The sequence below is a fragment of the Anopheles arabiensis genome, chromosome 2, assembly GCF_016920715.1.
Source record: "Anopheles arabiensis isolate DONGOLA chromosome 2, AaraD3, whole genome shotgun sequence".
In the NCBI taxonomy this organism is placed as follows: Eukaryota; Metazoa; Arthropoda; class Insecta; order Diptera; family Culicidae; genus Anopheles; species Anopheles arabiensis.
The window spans coordinates 137722-160331 of record NC_053517.1 but is presented as its reverse complement, the minus strand read 5'-3'; the positions used below and the strand labels follow the sequence as shown (position 1 = coordinate 160331).

The 22610-nt window shown below is 36.5% G+C and overlaps 3 protein-coding genes across 4 annotated transcripts; 1 reads left to right on the top strand and 2 right to left on the bottom strand.

Moving 5' to 3' along the window:
• Positions 1-6179: 6179 nt before the first annotated feature.
• On the bottom strand, positions 6180-11398 carry LOC120897343. 2 transcript variants are annotated; one of them, XM_040302162.1, is made up of 3 exons: positions 11093-11398; positions 8906-8986; positions 6180-8841 (listed from the first exon to the last, which is right to left on the bottom strand). In XM_040302162.1, exon 3 carries the CDS (start codon positions 8815-8817, stop codon positions 7522-7524), a length of 1296 nt encoding a protein of 431 aa, XP_040158096.1. In that variant the 5' UTR covers positions 8818-8841; positions 8906-8986; positions 11093-11398; the 3' UTR covers positions 6180-7521. The 2 variants fall into 2 exon arrangements, with proteins under 2 accessions (XP_040158096.1, XP_040158095.1); XM_040302161.1 differs by having other exon boundaries at positions 11120-11398.
• A 1233-nt stretch (positions 11399-12631) lies between these two features.
• On the bottom strand, positions 12632-16447 carry LOC120896127 (chromatin assembly factor 1 subunit A-A). Its single transcript, XM_040300005.1, has 3 exons — positions 14392-16447; positions 14159-14322; positions 12632-14077 (listed from the first exon to the last, which is right to left on the bottom strand). The coding sequence occupies exons 1-3, from the start codon at positions 16193-16195 to the stop codon at positions 12758-12760; spliced, it is 3288 nt and encodes a 1095-aa protein (XP_040155939.1). The 5' UTR covers positions 16196-16447; the 3' UTR covers positions 12632-12757.
• Positions 16448-19377: 2930 nt separating this feature from the next.
• On the top strand, positions 19378-21675 carry LOC120902005 (dual specificity mitogen-activated protein kinase kinase dSOR1). Its single transcript, XM_040310430.1, has 4 exons — positions 19378-19640; positions 19712-20499; positions 20575-20907; positions 20971-21675. Exons 2-4 carry the CDS (start codon positions 19732-19734, stop codon positions 21088-21090), a joined length of 1221 nt encoding a protein of 406 aa, XP_040166364.1. The 5' UTR covers positions 19378-19640; positions 19712-19731; the 3' UTR covers positions 21091-21675.
• Positions 21676-22610: the final 935 nt, after the last annotated feature.

Sequence of the window (22610 nt, the reverse complement as noted above, 5' to 3'; positions counted from 1 at the left end):
ATCAACATAAATTATTGAATTCATTAGAGTTCGAATCGAAATGTTTTACAAATTTGTTTTTTTAAAGCACCTTCAATAAAAAATGTGTTATAATAAAAAAAAGTTATTATATGATCTGTATCATCATCTGTATCAGTCATCATTATAAAATTTATTACGAAAAAACTAATCAAGGGAAACAATAAATAACATAAATAGTTAAGGAATATTTTCATAGCCTGACATGTTTTTTTTTTCCTGCCACCACCCTTCACTTCACCATCGATGTTCTCTTAGATTGCTACAAAGGCGCAACAAATCGTACATTTACTGGTTTTATCTATATTTTCTGAATTTTCTGCAAATCTGAAAATACGACTGTCCATATAGTTACGGTAGACGGTGTAGAATAACGTATACTCGTATTTGTTTCGTTTTGTTGTCATATTAATAACTAATTTAATGCAACTCATATCAACGCTTTACATTATTATAAACGACTTTGACCATCAAGGAAACAATGAAAGTGCTTAACTAGCTATTTACAGTTTTTACAAATCAATAACAATCTATAGTACTTAATAGAACAATTTATTAGCTATCCTTGTTGATTAGCAGTTGGTTTCCATTTTTCTGGGTTTTTGGTGTTTTTATTCACAATATTTCATTCTTATCGGCTCACTCACTCCTTTTTTCGATATGACTCTCTAGCTACCTTTTATCTAGCCTTCATATACAATGTATGAGAAATGTTATTAGCGATAACTCACCATTTCTGAACTATTTCCAAGAACGCTATCTAATCTCTACTTGATGGGTGTTTCAGAGTCGGTTCAACCGCGTCGTTGACACTTACTGTTGGGATTCAATACTAGCAGATTCCCCCCAATTCACATAACTTCCATACATCCGTAGATAAAATCATGAAAGAAAGGTTACAAAAATAATACTACTCATTCCGCTGTTCAGTCGTACAGATAATAATTAGACATTGATTTATGATTCTACCAAAATTTAACTTACAAAATGTTGATTTATTTTTTATTATGTCCTATCATATTACAATAAATAATTATTGTATTATTGGTACATAATGGTCTACTAAAGTTATCAAATGTGATATTTTACTCTTCGTATTGTGATACTCTCCTCATATGATGTCCATGTGGATATGCAAAAATGTTTAATAGGTTAACAAAACAGCAGAGAGTGGTGTATAAGCAGCGTTTTGAATTAATGTGTCTTCTTACAATCCTTCAAGCTTAAGTTGCTGTACATCGGTTTAAATTTTGCCGCAGCTCTTCACTTCTGCGTTGACTTTTGCTGGCGCACAGCAAAATATTGTATCATTTATTATTTGATTAACACGCTGTCTGTGCAGCAACAACACGAAACGACAAACACCAAAACGGATGTTTAGCAATTTAGCATGAAATTAGGGACACTTGTGATTGAGTGAAATTGTTGTAGGCCAGAGGATTTTGGGCGTAATCTTCTTACGAAACAATTTGTGCAAGAAATCAGCAAGGAAAAAATATCCAAAGTATCAAAATACGTAGCCGTGTCTGTGAGAGCAGAGCAAAAACAATTTACGTTCTAAGCTACAGCTTCCAAAACAACTACAGATGTTCATAAAGCATTTATAATTGAAAGGAAAGTGAGCGTATAAAAATCCGACAACAAGGGCGTTGAGGTGGGAAACAGAAAACAACACCATCAACAACACCTTCCCTTTCTTTTTTGAATACCATCGATTCTCATGTATCTGGAGCACCTTGCAGATGGATACAAAACAGTTTTTTTTTATTTTCATTTTGAATTTAAAACTATTTTGGCGTACGATAATACAAAATACAACGAAACCGTATTTCGAAATAAAATATTTTATAGACAAACATATACATTCAAAATCATTAATTAAAAAAAAATATTTCGGTCAGCAATAAAAAATACTTCAGTCCTAACCTTATAAGTCAAACTAGGCAGGATTATCATTATATAATATTATGCTATATTCTACTGTGCATTGTTTACGTTAAATTGAATATTGAACAAAATTATTAACCAGATTCAGCTTGATTATTTCAATTATTATTTTTATAAGAAAATATTTGGACTACTAGTTTAGAAGCTTTCGTTCACAATTTTCTAGATGAACACACATTTTTCACGAATCCATCAACGTTTCACAAGTACATGAAAGTGGTCATTGTGGATACGGTCGTTAATGAGAAAGAAATGTGTGAACACTACCACATGACAAACTCAAGATGCCAATCAACTAATGCCAGTTGGGTGCTAATCTCTATTTTATTGTTTTTCCTACCGTTTTCTAATAGCTACAAGGGAATCCTGTACTACAAGATGAAATGAAAACAAAGACTACATATTCTCCTTTAATATCGAACAACCCCTCGCACAAAGCGTCGGTACTCACATTTGAACCAATATTCGTGTCTACTGGGTAATTTGTATTCTCTCTGTGTTACTCTCGCCTTGGATGATGTTTGTATGTTGACCAACAATAGAACAAAAACTCAGAAAAAAATCTGGATAGTAATTAGTGAATCAGAATAAATTAAATGTCGAGGTTATACACCTTTGGCCATAAAAGTGCAAAGGTCATTCATATGATTGTAACGTTTAAGATTGTAGATGAGTGTTTTGTGACAATTGGCTGTTGTGTATTGGTTATAGCAATGAAGATGTCTCCATGTCCAACAATTTCGAATTAAAACAACTCAATAATAAGCCTTATTGTTACATTCATTTCAATCTTGTGGGTATTCTACGATTCTGGTTTTGATTAAAACTTCAGCTACGGAAACCTCCTAAGCACATCAATTTAAGACCCAAAATGAATTTTAGTAATTTTTTTATGGTAAGCCCCATTATACGTTATAGTCACATTTTAAACTGTTTGCGGCATTTTTGAGCGACGTATTTATTTCATCGCTGGGATAAGACGGTTTCTTTCAACTTTACTTCGTACCATCTAAAGTTGTTTCTTTCTTTTTGTGTCTCTCAAACGAGTTGCAGAAAATAATGCGGTTTATTCAGTTTCAGAGAACAAAATATACCACAAAGCAAAAGACAACCATCGTAAATGGATTTAAATGATCTTCGCCTCGCGTTTCAGGCGAATTGTCGTGTCGCGGGAGAGCGGCTCATTTTGTCACAGTTGACATGTGAAGGATGAAAAATGACGGCCTTTTCTACGGTTGGCTGATTACTTATCTCCACTTGATTTTCAACATCTCAACAAACTCTTTACGATCAACGAACATAGCACTGTTTGAAGACAGTTTGTAAATCATATTAATCTGCCTAGCCTGGCGAATTTTTAATCGGCCAGTGTATTCGCATTCAAGACAACTAAGAAATAAAATAGTGTGACGGAAATTCGATAGCCTCCGATAATATCGTGATGTACCATAGTTGTAATCCCTTAACAGAGAACCCCTTAACAGTTTTACCCGAGCACTGCTCGGACAAAGTGAGCGTGACTTTACAGTTTTGCACGAGCAGTGCTCGAGCAGTCCATATAGGATTCTTTAAACAATTTTTTTAGTTCGTTTTTTTATGAAGTTTAGTTTAACTTTCGAGAATAAATACAAAATTAGATGATAATTCATTGATCTATTTCTTCAAAATCGCGAGACTGTTAAGGACTGGTTCGATGATCTATTCGTAATGAGAAGCATTCCAACTAATGGTAGTCCTACAAAAATCGTCGTTGTGTTGCTCAACAAGTGACACAAATTCTAATTCCACATCATTGAATATCTGGCTTGGTGAACACTCTTCTTCTTTGTCTTAACAATCGTTGTCGGTCGATCAACGGCCTGCCTGTACTATTAATAATGACCAGTCTTTCCCCGAGTAATTTGAGGATTTTCACGTAAGTTTAAACATTTAACATTATTTTATCCAAAATATGAATGATACAAAGTTATTTATAATTAAATTTAATAATTTCATGTTCATTATTAGTTATTTTATACATTTCATGTACAGAATTTGGATAATTATGTGTATTTAGTGATTTGAAACATATAGCAAAACTGCAATTAATTTTTATTTTGGCAATTCTTTGAGAAAATTGTACCAATTGAACGTATAAAGTGTCAAAATTAAATATTCGCGTAATTCGGGGAAAGACTGTACACTGATTACCATAGCAGGAAAGTCAGTCCTACGTATGGGGGCACGGTCCATTCGGGGCTTGAACCCATAACAGGCATGGTAAATAGTACGTAAACCTTATAAAAAAACTATTTTTCATATGTATTTTTATTGCAAAACGTGATATTTTGCTTACTCAGATATTCATATAATGCGGATGCCTTCGCAACGCATTAACCAAGTATCTCGAGAACATTTTTATATTATTATTGATGTGAATTACTAGTTAATTATATATTAAATCTCCCCGCTGTAGATGGATATTCATTTAAACTATGAAAATGATTCATTTTTAAGATGAAAAGATAGGCGTATTGCAGTTCATCATGACAGGTCTATACGGCATCGAACAGCTGACAGAGCACCTATCGAACAGAGTCGTGTTTGTTTCTCTTTCGATTGGTGCCAGAGAGCCACCTTAGTCATGAGGTTATGCATTCTCTGGCCCTGGAATTGATTCTGACACCATGCCGGCGTGGAATTGATCCCGATCCCATGCCGGACCTGGAATTGATCTTGATCCTTTACCGGTCCTGGCACTGTTCTCCAATCTGTACCGGCCCTGAAATTGTTTCTAAACTCATACCAGAACTTCCACTTTACCTATACTGGTCATAAAACTGATCCCTTTCAAATCTTGTTACATATACCTATCGTTACTGGAAGTGATCTCACACCCATACTGGTCCTTGAAATGAAATCGGTCCTGGAACAGACCCCTTTCCGGGTCCTGATTCTGTTGCCTTTTTAATTCGTCTCCAAAAATAGTACCACTATCAGTCTCAGTCAGGGGACTATCCAGCCCAGTGGATTTTTTTAATAGACGGGTCCTGCGGTACTATCGCCGCCCTAAGCAAGGATTGACTATCTCGAAAAATCACGCAATATAATTTATCACTATATAATTAAATGTAAATGTAATTAAAAATCGCATATAAAAAGTCTGCAGTTACTGGTTGAACTTTGATTTACTGAGTAAAAAGTATCCAAACAGCCGCTAGAAAGCAACGCGCTGATCAGCATTTACTAGAATTTTATTATAGAGAAGAGATTTGTGATTATAAAGGTTCAAACATTTTACGCGTAGCCCCTACTCCCATGATAATCAATGGTTCAAATTTTGCATTTTTTTTTATTTTTTCATGTACAATTGCTACTTTTCGATTGCGTACATAAAAATAAAATAAGAATTGCTCTACACCCCCCCCCCCTCCCCTCATAATGACACCACGGTATCAAGCACGTGAATGTTGTTAGAAAAGTCACATTTACGCCCTTCATGTCTTTCTTGCAGACAATAAATGCTGTGCAGTGGTGCCTTCGCCACGGTGGCTAAAACATAATGCTCCAAAAGTTGTGATTAAATTTTAATATTTTAAATCGAATGCTCGATGTTAAACACGAACATGGCAAAATATGGTTTTGCAAGTTTTGTTACGCTTTTTTCTTCCTTTGCATGTTACGTATATTTCTGATGAGTATCACATAGAACATAAAAGTTTATGTTTTCTGGTTAACTAAATTTATTTGTTTGGCCTAAATTTATTTGACACCTCTAGCGCTATCCTATGGATTGGTTGAACGATTGAAACTAAGATATTTATTTTATTTTTCATTTTATCTATTATTAGTTCCCTTGTTCTTATGTTTATTTTTCCCTATTTTATTTTGTCATTATTTTAAGAACAACTCTTGCTTAGAACGCACAAATTAACCTAATGTCTTGCTTGTGCAAAACCAGTTTTTAAGACAAAGAAAAAGTGACCGTTTGACTTATGATCTATATATCTGGTTTAAAATATTACAAGGTTTTCCAAGTCAGTTTCGAATGTAAACATTGTTCTTTACCGCATCCAGTATGTTTTTCAACAGCTATTTAATGTTTTATTTGTTGCAATATGAAATTTAAGTTTCAACAAATGATTTTCAACACATAACAAAGAACTGCCAAACTCAATCCAGCTTGAGTCGTATTGAAAATCATGCTGTAGAAATTAAAAATTATTTTGATGGAATTTAAATATCAGATTGATGTGGAATAACATTTTGCACGCGGTGAAAAACAATGTTTACATTCGAAAATGACTTGGAAACCCCTGTAACTTCTTGCACGCGATGTAAAACAATGTTTTCATTCGAAAGTAGCTTGGAACCCCCTGTAATACATGCATTCGTTCAATTAGCATGTGTTTGTTAAGCATTTGTGAAATTTTTCGAATTTAATTAATTGGCATTGCACATAACCAACATTCCGAAAGTCTTTTGACAATCTGCAGATCAGCTCACTTGTAGCGGCGTAAAAGGCGTACTGGGATCAAGAGCAAACTTTATAGTATCCTCTTCACAAGCGACACGCCCCACCAAACAAAATCAAACACGTAATAATAGCATTGAGGAAAAAATAATTAACGAATAAACGCCAATCGCTATCGTAAGATTTCGGAAACTAAATGGGAATTAAGTAAATGACGAAAGCAAAACATAATTGCCACGTGTAAAAAAAAAACAGAAAATAGCATGTTCCGTTTTGTATTTTGCCCACCTCTCCCACGTTATCAAATTAATGTTCAAACTTCATCATTATTGTTGAAAACTAATGATCCAATGATTCCGAAGTACGTGGACACGTACATAAAAGCGTGAAATTCTTTCGCGATGTTTGATAATTATCGTACATTTTTCGCCAACGACGATTGCAAAGGATTGACATAATTAATAAGGCACACGCAAGAAAACCACACCGAAACCCAACTAACTATAATATGTGCAAAATTTAAAATTTCGATAATTAAAAAAAGGGGTTCTTCAATGAATTACAGTCTGTTCCCGAGATATGCAGCTCTCAGACATACAGGCAAACCTTGACCGATAATAATTGTTGCGCCAAAAAAGAAGAAGGTTGCTGAAACTATGAACCATTAATATGAACATTTTCTAAAAAAATATATATGAAATTATGTTACTGTACCAAATGCAACCAAGTGTCGCTAACAGCGACTGTTAAACTTATGAAAAACATGAACGATAAAAGCTTACGGGTTCCTTTCTTAACTTTTTTTAAAAGAAATTCGACGCACATGTTGCAATTTCATATTTGTGAACTGTAATTTGCAAAGTGTTTAAGTTTCAGATAATATAGTTTGTAATTCAGAACATACCGTTAAAACTTATTTGAAAAAAAAAATACACAGAAAAAATGAACTAAATTACTGCACGTAGTTGCGCTTATTATCAGAAAAATAACATACTACATACATAAAATTAATTACGAAGAACGATCCACGCATAATAAAATTATCATCATGAAAATCGCCTCATTCCGAGCAAAGATGTTCTTGCGTCGAACGATGCATTCATTCATCCTCGAAAGTTAGCCGATGTTTTTGGTTGTAGCTCTAGATTAATTTTCTGTAGATCTCTTATTGAAGATTGTCTATTTTCAATGACATCTGCCTCACGTACAATTTTTATTGGCTTCGAACTGACGTACTTATCATCTTTGTTTGCTTTTTTTGCAGGCCGAGGATATTTGTAGGCGCTCGAGGGATAGAAATATTTCATAGTATAAGTACTATATCGATCTCCTTGATATAAACGATCGTTCATGATGTTCTCTTTTGGATGTTTACGGACTATTTCCGGCAATGTTGCGAAATATATTATACGACGATTACGCATTGTTGGCGGAACCACGGTGGTTGGCAAAGGTCTGTTATATGAAGGAATGGCGCGTGTCAACTGTTCAGTTGGGTAAAGATTGTTCCTATCTCTATAGTGCAACGGAACGTCATAACGCATATCCGGATAATAGTAATAATAAGGAAATTTGTATCGAGGGAAATACGAATCGTATTCTACGTCATGCCGACGCTCGTAGTAATGGTCAAAGTGATGCGGTGCTGGAGGATGCATGCGGTTAATCATGTCACGATGAAATGAATCGTACTTGTTGTGAATTTGAGGATACATCGGAGATTGAGATGTGGCCATAAATGAATCATATGTCCATGGATGTTCATAGTTCAGACTTCTCTGTGGTTTCTTATACAACTCTTGTATCAACTTATCATTCGTTCTTTCCAGAGTGTCTGATGGCGTGAAACCACTTTTTCTTTGTTGTGTGATAAAGTTTACTTTTGGAGCACGTGACTTTATGCCCTCTTGGATTAATATTGATTCTTCAGCGTCGGAATCGATTTCTTCTTTTACTTTTTTTGATTGAAACTCTAGATGCATCTGTGCTGGTTTTACCCATGCTTCTTTTCGAATTATGGGCTGCGTATTCATTGATTGTTTTTCGGGCACAGGTAAATTTTCGTCACCATCTTCTGTTTTCGTGTGAGTTTCAGTAGCTATATTTTGCAGCTCTCGTTTTACACGAGTTTGCATTGACATAAAAACTTCCTTAACATTTGGCCGCAAATATGTTGGTGTATTTGCAAGCTGATTCTTGCGATATAGCGGATCTCTCCAATCTTTTACAGGCTGCTTAACAGCCCCTTGTTTCATTTCAACTATGTCAGTTATTACTAGTGTTACATTATGGTCTGCCAGTTGTTCCGTATTTTTATCTTCCGCTTTACTCATTCCTACGTGATAATTAATTAACACCAGTCCTATGATGACGAAACATTTCCATTCCGTCATGTCCATTGATGCAAGTTTTGCTATTTTTGACTGAAATAAACATATAAGCATCAAACACATTAAATTCATAAAAAAAATTATCTGATATACTTACTATCGACTATAATGCTGAATTTATTTTAGCTCGGACCTTGGCACATATATCAACTAGGTTCATTTGACAAAAGGAACAAAACTGAAAGAAAAGGTTTATTGATAATAGAAAAGGTCTGTTATGTTTTCTCAGCTCTTCTTACATGTGTTTGATATTGGCGCTGATTTGGATTTCATAGAGAAAATTACGACTCAATGAACATTGATTTGTTAGAATAAATAAAATCCCGATTCCAACCAAACCTACTACATTTCGGCACAGTTCTGATTATTCCGATTATTGAACGAAGCGAACCTACTTATTGCGATCTAGAGCGCGAGTCACTTAGTATGCATATGCTATTGAAATTGATATAGCTACATCGAAATGATCGCAATCATGTCCCTCCTTCATTTACATCTATGGTAATTTGTTATTGAAGCATTCTATTAACATGTAAATTTCAATACTACACTATAAAAATAGTGTATGAAATCCATGATTGCGTTGTGTTATGGTCTGTTCTTGTCGTGCTATTACATTTTCGCTACAATAAAAGCAACTTGACCCAGTCTCGTAGTACAGTCGTCAACTCGTACGACTTAACAACATGCCCGTCATGGGTTCAATCCCCAAATAGACCGCGCCGCCATACGTAGGACTGACTATCCTGCTATGGGGGGAAATCTATTAGTCACTGAAAGCCAAGCCCACAAGTGGGTACAGGCAGGCCTTGACCGACATCGGTTGTTGAGCCAAATAAGAAGAAGAAAAGCAACTAAAAATATTTGTTATGTTAAAAATTTTGTCAAATTGAATGAATTGAACACATTTCAAAATACAAACGATCCTCGATTATCCAGGAGCGGATTAAAAGGGTAGCGGCTTAAACGTGCGCGTAAATTTAACAGCTGTTCAATCGTGGAGAACTTTTGCAGTGATAGTCAAGTTAATAAGCAATATTTTTATTATACAAAAAATATATTTTACTAATGATAATTCGATTGATACAAAGTGAATTGTTAGTAAAACCAGTGTTTTTTATATATATGAATTTGACATTTCTTGGACCATTACTCGTGGAAACCGATTAACCGGCAACCGTAGGGCCCCAAGCTACCCGAATCATCGACGATTTAATGTAGTTATTTTTGCGCTTTTCTAATCACTTGTTCAGGATTGTGAGATTATACACACTATACACATACTAGCAGCTTACTAAATTGATGGTACGCTAATTTTTTTTGCTCTGATTTTCACTCAAAACGTGGCTATTTCTCAAACTTAAAATGTTGATGTTATCTTTAGGATAGGAAATTTTTTTCTGAGCATCGTTGAAATTTTTAAAATCCAAGATTATAGCACTTAGTTTTTACTAATTTGGCCAAACGTACAAAACCTCATAATTGGAATTCAATCAATTGATGGTACATCTACGACTTAATGGACAAGTATGTGGCCGAACCGATTTCATAAATGGTCTCAAAGATTACCTATCGTATAGCATCAAATTTTAAGTTTAGTTTGAGAACTGGCAACGATATTTACGAAAGTGTGTTAAAAATCTAGAGTATAGGTTGTCGCCCAGATAGGTTGTTAATGCGGGTCAGGAATAATCGCTAATCTTGAGTTTCCGCATAGGTCAAATTTTACAGATTTAGTAAAAATATGGTGAATTTTCGTTTTCTTTTGAACCACGAAATAAATTATTTGATATGATTCTGACCGAAGAATACACTCTAGTTAGTACCTTTTGGAATGATTTAAAAAAAAAAAGCGGTTATTACGGCCAGGCCGTAATAAAAAAAAAAAACAAACAAACAAACAAAATGAAATTTATTTTGCATTTGACTATTGATGTGTCAAATCAGTACAATTTGCTCGAAGAACTGTGGAATGTAAAAAACCGTGTATATCGGGGACAACCTGTACCATAAATGTAGGAAGACACTGTATTTTTTCAGTAATAACTATCTTTTAAGAAAACCGAGACTACTCGGTATATGTTAACTGCAAGCCACAAAGATGAATGTTAGTTATTAAGTATAGAATTAATTCACTTATTAAAAGAGAAGAATGAGACCATTCCGCTCAAATTCTCTATTAAAATAAACAAACAAACAAAGTAATATCATTCTGTACTCAATATCCACACAAAAAGGCTAACTTATACATGAAACCCAAACTAACCATAAAACGTGTACGTACCATTACAATATAAAATTTAAAAAATACCTTTTAGTATGTGTCGGATATCTGCAAATATCTCAATATCTGGCGCAACATGTAACAGAACCACGTCTGAATAGGGACAGCGTTACCACAAGACTAAACAAACTTTTTAAACCTGCAGGTATAGCGTGTCAGTAACATCATTAAACGCTAGAAATCACCAGAACGTAACGAAAATACAAAAAAAACTCATTCCACAACCAAATCAACCCCGCACCCTCTCTTTCCTTGCTACTCAGCTATCCCTTCCCATGCACAGCTAAGCATTGCACAATGTTCACGCATTGGAATTTTCAATTTTCCCGGGAGTGACGAACAACGGGGAAAATAGTCATACGGCAACAAACGGGTGCAGCATTAGTCAACATGTGTGACACCAAGCCAGAACGCCCAGACAATAGCAAATCCATAGTAAAAAAAACCGCTCCGTACCCCAGCCATCTATGCTACAGAGTGAGGTAGAATTCATCTAGCGTGAGCTGGGTCACAAATTACATACTCATCATGCACCAGCATACCCTGTTGTCACCACCATCATTTCTCTACCACCATCTGTATAATGAATATAAATGCTCTCTACCACATTCTTTTTCCATTATTTTGCTTATATAAATTTTACTAAAACTGATAAAGCACGAATGCCACATTATTCCTGCAAATAAAGACTTCGCAGAGCCCTGAAAATATACTTTTAAAAAAACCTGCGCACATACAATTTCTACAGCTGCCCGCAAAAAAACTGTTTTATTTGAATGTGTTAATTTAGACATTCTAAATCACATAATAGTCTTAAGATTCTTCCGTGCAAGACTACATTCTTACGTTCATGTTCTAACAACCCTCAACTAGTGATGTGCTCTCTGGAGCACACCCACAGCCGTCCGAGTCATCCGGAGTCGTAGTCATTCGGTGTCGTCCAGATTTGTCCGGAGTCGGAGTCGTCTGGAGTCGGAGTCGTCCGAAATCACCCGGAGTTGTCCGGTTACACATTAATGCATTGCAAGTTCTTCCGCTCTGGTAGCTATAACCGGATTGCTCCGACAACCAAAAACCTTCTGGGACATGAGTCCGGCATTCTCATGACATGCTTCGGCCATCGTATCCTCGGTTCGCCGTACAGCTAAACAAGCTCGTGGTTCATCCTTCTCCACGCTCCATGCTCGAACATACCGTCAAAGATGGTTCGTAGGATGCGTCGCTCAAACAGGCCCAGAGCGTTTGCATCCTACGCTCGGATGGTCCAGGACTCCATAGAGGACCACCGGGCGAATTAATGTGCGATATTATTCCTCACATTTCGTGCGAGCTCGAAGTCTTCTGGATCGCAGCAGTCGGTAAAGCCCATAGTATGCACGATTCTCCTGCACGATCTGGTATCAAATAAACTTCAATCCAATTGCTACCAATTCCAACACCTTCGCTGTTGTCCTAGGGGTTGGGGCGTGGGGGGTGTTGGGGGGGGGGGTATCAAAATGTAATAATTGATTAATTTAAATTGAAAAAAAACACAGCAAATTATTCGTCGCCGCATATATTCGCATGTGATAGGCTGTATTAATTGCAAGAACATGGGAAAATAATAAACTATAAATACATATTACAGAATCTTATCTAAACAAACGTTACATTTCAACGCAAGGGTCAATCGATTTCGATTATTGTATCATCTGATTTTTTAATTGATTGATCATTTTTTCTATTCTCCCTGCACAAAAACTGACTGATTAGGTTATTTTTTGTAGACTGATTTATATTCTGACCCCTAGGAACGGACATCAAAAGTTTAACACGTTTTTTTGAATTTTGATCTGTAAATGTCTCAGTGCTAGAGCACTTTGTAGCTGGTTTTGTTGTATTTTTTTCTTTTTTGCTATCCAGGTTTTTGAGAAGAGATGATGATAGACCTTTTTTTAATGTAGAACTGTCCAAAACCAATGTTTCATTCTCATCTTCTTTAAACATTACTTTTGCAAATTTCACGATACTACCTGCCATAGACGTGGTTTCGTTTAATTTCGTTTTGGATGTACTGACGGTCACCTCATTTGCATCTTTTCGTGCATTGTTCGTATCAATTGGAGGTGTTTTTTGTGTTTCTAATTTAGACTCTTGCTTCGCGTCGGGTTTCTTGTCCATTTTTATGAAACTTTCTTTTTGTAACTGATACTTCCAATCGTTCGGTAATGGCAAATCCATCAGTTTGCACTGTTCCAAAACGCTATTTTCTACTGTCCAACATAATTTTCCCTCCATCGTTCCTTTAATACGACATGCGCCCCATTTAGCTATCTCTTTAATTTTGTTTCTTATACTTTCGAAGCTAAATTCAACAGATTCGTTCCGACTATTCCAAAAGGCATGAAATTCGCGAACTAAAAATTTACGATTATTCACATTTCCATGAACCAATCGCGCTAAGTCGCAGACGGCTTCATCTGTTATTTTGACCTTTTTTATTACTGATTTTTCGATATCTTTACTAGGAGAAATGGAAGTTAAATCTTGATCATTGCAACTACCGTTTGCCCTTGAGTGGGATCGAGTAAATGAAACAGGTTCATCTGGATTATAAAGCATAGCACGGTCGTCAAGCATTTTCCAAATGATTGCAGAACACTCCGAGGAACGAGCTTTGTCTTCCGCGCTAACATTTGTCCAAATACACCCTATGAGCCTGGGTTTAATCTTCTCGGTTTTCTTTTTCATCTCTGCTACAAACTCTTGTTGCATTAGTTTCAACTTTACTTTTTGTACCTCGGGACTATTATCGTCTATTTCGCCTTCCTCCTCAGCATGCAGCTCTTCGTCACTAAGGTGGCCATGAGGCACGAAAAATTCATTATCAACCTCGTAGTCTTCTTCAGGATCTACATCCTTCTCGTCATCGCTGCCATGCAGTGATTCGCCGGGTTCTTCTTCTTCCCATTCATCGTCAGAGTCTACTTCGTAATCAAAGAATTTCTTAAATTAAACAGAATCAATTTTAGTTTCTTTTGTGCATGGGGTTATTATTAAAGTTCTACAATCATTAAATTCTCTTACCATGTCTTGAGCAAAAGGACGTCGCGCCTTTATCAAACAGCTTCGTTTTCGCCATGTTCCTCTATAGGGCGGACGACGATTTTCTTCAAACAGAAAAAACTTGGTTTTCAATTTTTGCTTCATTTTTCCAGGATCTTCCTCGATCTGATGGCATACATTTTCATCTAAAAAAACAACAACAAAAATTAATGATACGCGCATCACAACTGAAATAACACTCAAATCATACATACCAACAACCATAATATCATCGCATTCCTCTTCATCTTCGACATTCCAAGTTCGATCTGTCTTTAAGGGCTTATGAGATTTACTTTTTAACTTCTCAAGATACAAATTGGTGCGATCCATTGCCTCACCATCATCGGTAATATAGAACACCCTTTCCAGAGCATCTCTTTGAACATCATCCAAAACTCTACGAACTGTTGGTGCCAGTCGCATATCTCCTTTAACGCAAAACGGCATAAATCTTTGCCGCTCCATGATAGTCGTTGTTGTGCTCGTTATTCCACCAAAACAAGATTCCACTGAGTTTTCATCATCAGAAGCTTTTACGCCTCCTCCATTGATCGGTTTCTTGACAAAAAAGCTCGTGAAAGCCTGTGCCACCTTCTGTTTCCGTTTTTCCTCTGCTTCTTTTTCTTCTTCCTTACGTTTGCGTTCTTCTTCCTTTTGCTCTTCTTTTTTACGGCGTTCTTCTTCTTTTAAACGCCTTTCTTCATTTTTCTGCTCAATTTCTACTTGTCGTTTTCTTTCCTTTTCTTCGCGCTCCTTTCGTTTATGTTCTTCCTTTTCCTCGCGTTCTTTACGTTTTTGTTCTTCCCTTTCCTCGCGGTCCCTGCGTCTCAACTCTTCTTTTTCTTCTCGCTCCTTGCGTTTTTGTTCCTCTTTTTCTTCGCGTTCTTTTCGCCGCAATCGCTCCTGTTCTTCTTTTTCTCGCGCTTTTTCATCTTTTTCTTGTTGCAGTTTGCGCAGCTTTTCCTCTTTCTCCTTTTGTTTAATTGCTTGTCGTTTTTCGTATTCTTGTCGTCGAGCTATTTGTTTTGGAGTAAGTTTACGAGCCCTATTATCGTCTTCATTCGGAACAATCTTAGAATTAGGTGTACAAAGCATATAAACATCATCTTCGCTAGAATCAATATCAGATGCCGGGTCTACAAAATTAGCACTGCTTGATCGATCCGTCTTCGAATGAGTTTTTAATTCAACCTCTGTATGTGGAGCAAAAATGTCTTCCTTAAACAAAGCCTCCATATCTTGCTCCTTTTTATCAATTGCATCTAACTGCGGTGAACCAATGTAATTTGTTTTTGTATCACTCACACCTACCGAATCTGCTACAAACTTGTAATCTTTAGCAGAAGATTCCAGCACTATAGTTGAGTTTGGCGTCATTGTAACATTTTTAGAATTATCATGCAAAATCTTTGAATCCTCTTTTACACTTAAAGATTTCCTGTTTTCTGCCTCATCAATAGAGTCGTCTGATAAATCTGTATCATCCAAAATTAAAACCTCATTCGTAATACCACCGCTCAAATTCAACCTATCTTCAATAAATGCCTTTCGTTTCACAGGTTTCACTTTTCCCAAAGGACGTTTACGTTTTCCTATGGGCAGTTTTATTAATATTTTTGGTGACTCTGTCCTTTTTACATCGCTTTTCCCACTGCTCTTCTTATTCGCCTTACTTGTAGGCAGACCACTGCAACCAACAGCCGGCTCAGATGTTTCCATATCAGCATTCGTAACATTTGGCTCTGCGATCTCAACTATCTGTTTCCGCGTTTCTTCCGCGACCAGTGTCGTAACATTCTCTTTGACTTCCGATATGCGTCCAGCTTTGGCTACATGTCCGAGATCTATTCCTTCCGTTGATGGTTTTCTCTTCCGTGCTTCTACAGGTTCATCGAAAGTTTTGGCAGATGTTGACAATATTTGAAACGGCAGTCGACTTTGCTTCATTTTACGAGCACTTGCTCCTGGAGACAATTTGGAGCTATCTTGCACCATCGTTGAACCTGAAGAATCCATTATTACGAGTTGGAGTAGCAATTCTTTCCACTTTGTATCAACAATCCAGCACTTTGCTCATAGAATCAGTACGTCACCATATACCAGATATACGACATTAAATCACACTGCAAGACACTACAATTACTCGTCAAACATAACTGGCCATTTACGTTGAACTTATCACTCGGATGAAATGCGATAACTCTATTTAATATTTCACCAATTGTTTAGGCAACCGCGTCTTTTCTGGAATCGTGGTGTGTTGACATTTAAAAGCGCGCACAAATAAGTTTTCTGGTGTCAAGCCCAACAGAGTGACCAGAAACACCGATGTATATACATATATATATATATCTAGGGTTTGAAGGAAAAATCTCAATTTTTTTAATCATTGAACTATAAAACTTAGCCAAACAATAAAATCAGTCTAAATAATCCAGCGAAAATTAAATGATAGCACGTACGATAAAATCATATCCGATGGAGCACTGCTGCGGCTCTAAGCGGTCGCGTGGAGGCCCGAGAAAAATAACATGACACCACAGAGTCTTAGTCCTTCTTTGGCTTAGAATTCCTGGTACAATTTTCAAATCGACACTTCAGAAAGACCTTCATTTGTTTAACCGCTTAACCAAACCTAATCCATATCCTAGATAAAGGATGCATATTCTCGTGATATGGATCTTTCATTTTACGCATTAGCACTCCCCCCCCCCACCCCACCTAAGGAGTTTCAAGTTTTAACCTACCGAAAACTACAGATAAAATGTTGGCGCTCCTACCGAAATCTGCCAAAATAATCTGGCCACACTGAAGCCCAAGGTGGTTAAGGGAATACGACCGTTTACGTTGACGTTTTCTGCTTGTGAAATCGAGCAACCATTACCCAATGGACAAAATAAAGATTTTGTCCGGTGTATCAAACTAAGTTAACTGTACCAGTTTTGGGCAGTGTACCTACCCAAGCGCCACAGATTAAGCTTAAACGACTGGAAAATTGAATATCCATAGAAAAAAAAATGAAAGCTCCACAGCTTCATTGGTTTGATCAATAGCTGAAGCAAGTGAGATTTGAGTAATGGTCGTTGGTGTTGATACCCACGTATCTGACCACACGACCATTCATATAGATTTTTGCTCAGAAAGTTATAAGGCTATATAGGTCATGATAAGATGAAACTTGTCGAAACACATTGCAAGAAAAGGATAGCAATATAATGATGAGTTGTAATACGCCATCTATTAATCAAACCAATGAAGCTGTGAAGCTTTCATTTTTTTTCTATGGATATTCAATTTTCCAGTCGTTTAAGCTTAATCTGTGGCGCTTGGGTAGCCCTCTTACTTTCCGAGCAAAAATCTATATGAATGGTCGTGTGGTCAGATGCGTGGGTATCAACACCAACGACCATTACTCAAATCTCACTTGCTTCAGTACTGGTGGTTTCCGTTGGAGTTTAGTATTTAAACAATTGTATCGCCGTTCTAGTTCTAGCGATGCATAACTTCAATGCGAAACCATACAACAGTACAGAGGAAATGAGAAAGCTCTCCTTTAAGCGATGAAGCTCAACTGGTTGGGGTATCCCACCAACAGAGAGCGCAACCTGCTTTTTTGCTATTTTTAGAATGCATGAGTCGTTTGCCGTCTGCTAAACGAAGTCTTTCTATATTCCGTTTAGGTAGAGAACTTGAGTCGTTTAGAAGCCGTTTAGTGGTCGTTTAATGGATTTGTGGCACTTGGGTATTAAATATTTTATACTAGTTTAGTTTATTCTAGCTTGAATGGAATTTTAAAATCACGATAAACAAGTTATATTTCACTTTAAATGCTGCCAAAAATAGGTACACAGTAAATGTTCATTTTTAACAGCTCAATGTTGTGGGCTTCTGCCGAACATTTATCGGAAGGCCTGTCAATTTTTTATATGGTATATGACAGATAACGTCGGACAACATATCGCAAGTCCGACGTTACTATCAAATCCCAAATATAGTCGAGCGCCGTTTATCCAGGCTCATCGAAACTTGACCTCGCCCGGATATGCTAATAGCACGGATAATGAGGCAAAGAATATATGTGTCGTGATATCCGCAGCTTTCTTCGCCAATTACAACTACATTCGCTTTTTCCATTCTACTTTTTATTATCTTTTTCTTTTCCTCCCACTGCTGTCTCGTGTTTCTCAGGATGCTTGTCGCTCTTAACACTTGTAAATATTTTAATTGCAGAAATATGCATTCACTCATTTTATTAAATTGTCTTTTTTGGTAAAAACACGAAAGAAATAATAGGTTGTTTTCAGTACACTGATGTACACAAAGGTTATCCGTGTAAAAAAATATTCGACCACATGTCCTCGGCGCGGAACAGTGTGTTCGAGAAATGTGCCGCAGATTCAGCATTGCATCCGATGAATTCAGGTATCATCAACGTTTTCAAGCATCATACCGCAGTCTTGGCCTTGGCTAAAACAGATTCGGCAAGGAGTCCCGTGGTCTTGAGATAAAGTGTGAAACCCTGTATGACCGCTCTCGTTAACATTCGTCCAAAAACTGATCGCTGTGTCGTTCTCTCTCTCCGTCGTCTCCAAAGCTCTCTCCGATTTCGATCGTCTCTCGTGGTCATCGCTCCAATTCGTTTCTCTCCCGCTCTTGTTTCTCTGCCGCTCTCGTTTCTCTGCTCTTTGTGCTACCTTTCTCTGGCTCCGTCTCTCGTCCTAGGTTGCTTATCATTTTGACACTTGCCTATACATCAATCTTCTATATTTTTTATTATTTCTTATTCTATTCTCTACTATATGTATGCAAAAATTCTTCGTTTTTGTATGAAATTTATCTTATTTATTGATACAAATTAGCAAATTTTTAATGACTTAATGTTTTTCCAATGAGAATATTTGAAATTTGGCATGAATTATTGTGGTTTTTGTTATAACAATGTACTCTGGTATCCGTTTTTTTCAAATATCCTCCTCGGAACGCAATGCCACCTTTAAATTGAACTGTCATTTCTCAACAGCACGAATAAACGGATAGCCGGATAAACGGTGCTTCTCTGTAAATTTCATGCGATAAAATCGGTCGTGAATCGCGTATCTCGAGAACAGACTGTACAGGTCAAACTTTATAAGTACGATAAATATATTAACCTTGGGAAGAATGTCAAGCTGCGCTCATTTCAATCCTTTTTTCCTTCTGTCAGTTTTCCAAATTCATAGAACAGCGAAAATCGAAGAATCTTTGCAGATTTGCTCAAGCAAAAATACTTTCTGCAGTCATTTTGTATCAAGATATATTTTACTATTTTTTTTCTATACATACGATCTGTGAAACGTGTTATACGTGCGTAGTTCGGTTAAGATAAACAAGTTTTGTAACTATAATTTGTTTTAGTACAGATCTTCTACTATCTGCTATTTGGCACCTTGTATCGGATTAGTTCCAGTTAATACACCCAAGGGTAAATCAGTTCCCGCGTTACATACAAGAATATGCAATGTTATGTGCAATATTGTTTTTTTTTCTTTTTAGACACATTTCTTGTAATATCAATGAGTAAAATGACAAAAAACAAACTCAATTTGACGTTGCCGCCTGGTTCCGTGGATGTTCCTGCTGGACAACAAACAACGCCAACACCCTCCTTTAAAACTCCATCAGGTACCGAATACGTGATTGGAAAACACAATCTTTTGGGAAAAGCTAAGAACAGCATCGATGCACTTACCGAAACATTGGAAGAACTTGAAATGGAAGAAAGTGCACGTAAACGCATTAAAGTGTTTCTCAGTCAAAAAGAAAAAATTGGCGAACTCAGTGATGAGGATTTAGAGAAACTAGGCGAGTTGGGTTCCGGAAATGGGGGAGTTGTAATGAAGGTACGTCACATTCCTACGCAGCTCATAATGGCACGCAAATTGATACACCTAGAAGTAAAACCTGCAATCAAAAAGCAGATTATACGAGAACTTAAGGTATTACACGAGTGTAATTTTCCGCACATAGTTGGATTCTATGGCGCATTCTACAGTGATGGAGAGATAAGTATATGTATGGAATACATGGATGGTGGCTCATTAGACCTAATTTTAAAACGAGCAGGAAGAATCCCGGAAGCTATTTTGGCAAAAATAACATCGGCAGTACTGAAAGGACTAAGCTATCTGAGAGATAAGCATGCCATTATGCATAGGGATGTTAAACCGAGCAACATTCTTGTAAATAGCAGTGGAGAGATAAAGATTTGTGATTTCGGCGTTTCCGGTCAGTTGATTGATTCAATGGCCAATTCTTTTGTAGGTACTCGAAGTTATATGTCGGTAAGTATGCTGTAGTTGTTTTTTTTTCTTGATGGCCATAATAGCTAGTTCCATACCATTACCTTTTTCTTTCAGCCCGAGCGCTTACAAGGAACGCATTATTCTGTTCAATCTGACATATGGTCACTGGGACTCTCTTTAGTTGAAATGGCGATTGGAATGTATCCGATTCCTCCTCCAGATGCAAAAACATTAGATTTAATATTTCAGGAGCGTGGAGAAGACTGCTCTCCTGGACAAAGCATAATTGAACCTAAACCAATGGCTATTTTCGAACTACTGGACTACATTGTAAACGAACCTCCGCCTAAGTTAGAGCACAATTCTTTTACCGACCGCTTTAAAATTTTTGTTGATCTTTGTCTAAAGAAGAACCCCGAGGAGCGTGCAGATTTAAAAACACTCATGGTAAGAAGATTCGAAAATTTTCTAATGAGTTTATACTTTAAAAATATTTTTTTTATCTTTTAGAATCACGAATGGATTAAAAACATTGAAACGGAGGACGTTGATATTGCAGGATGGGTGTGTAAAACCATGGATCTTGCACCATCTACGCCCAAAAGAAACGCGTCACCATTTTCAAATTAATTTGTGCAAGGGTTTTTTGAGTTGTAGGGGGAGCTTTTTTAATTTGATCGACGTTATGGAAGGTCAAATAACACGAGACATTTACTTTGCAGTTCATTGTGGTTTAGTACCGGAGAAAAATAACTTCAGTTTATGTATTTATTATAACATTTTTTTTAATATATTTAACCTTTTTCCACTACGTTTCTATGAGTCATCTTAAAAAAAATATATATAAATATATAGGCTATAGCAGCGGTCGGTAAACTTGCGACCGGAACTAAATTCTACAAAACAACTTTGTTGAGTTTCATGTGAAGAGCCAAATTGTTAAACCATGAGCAAAAATGTGTAAAAGTTCTTTGAAATATATGAACTGTTTACAGCCACCATCTCGATATCAAAAAGCCGTACCTTGCCGATCCCTGGACTATAGCCATCAATCTAAATTACAATAAAGCTATATTTTTACCATCGAGTTACTTAGATCACAACTGTGATCCAGCCAATCACACTCAAATTTTTGATGAAAAAAACCTAATGGAAACTCAAACAAATTCAATAAAAAAATAAATGTGTAAAACATCTCGATTCGAACTATAATGATTTCAAAAATTTAACTCGACTTTTAATTTTTTTATTAAAATCGCTTGCTTTGGGCTACGAAAATGTAATGCTCGTCACACCGCCGTGAATTGCGAGCATTATTCGCACCAACTTTGTCAAATGCACCTTACGCTTTAGATTGCACTCTCCCCTGTTTCTATTCGTTGCAAGGGTAAATTTTGCCTTCTTTCTTTATTGCTGTTTATCTTTCTCTCTACGTTAGATTTGGCGCAATGTAATTGAAATGAAGTAACCTTGTTCAGAAAACCATAAATGTTACGTCATGGTACAATGTCTGGTGATATATGTACAGTTCGCGCTCGGTAATCCGCACTTGATCAATTTGATCATTAGATCCAAGTGGAATTTAGACAAGCGGAATGCAATCTACCGCGCTCAGATGTTTTCACTTGACGTAGCTATACTTTCATGAGGGCTGTTGTTTGTTCCTCACTTAATTTTGTTTCATCCTCACATAATAACGGACAATATAAATTGAACTTTTGCTTGTGAAAACCACATGTATCCGTTTTCCAGAATTTCGGTAATTTGACTGCAATGACTGCAGTAGCACTGAAAGTTTCTGACATCTTCATTCACGAATTTTTGAATTAGGAGTGATCCGTTCTAAGCGTGAATTAAGAGTAATAATATTTATTATTTATTCGATGTAACACCGGTTGCTCTAAACCGGTGTCTACTAGATTACAACTAAAATATTGCTATTAGCAATTCACCACAAAGTGGATCTGGAATGTGTGTTAATAAGCTTAATATGCAGATAATTATTTAACTTTAAAACACAGAAGAAAATAATGTTCGTAAAAAAAACTATCCAAAATATGGTTAAATTTAAGGCACATATATTGTATTTTACTCCATGCTGATCATTTTATTAATCGCTTCAAATCTAGCTACTGTTTTCTCATCGTAAG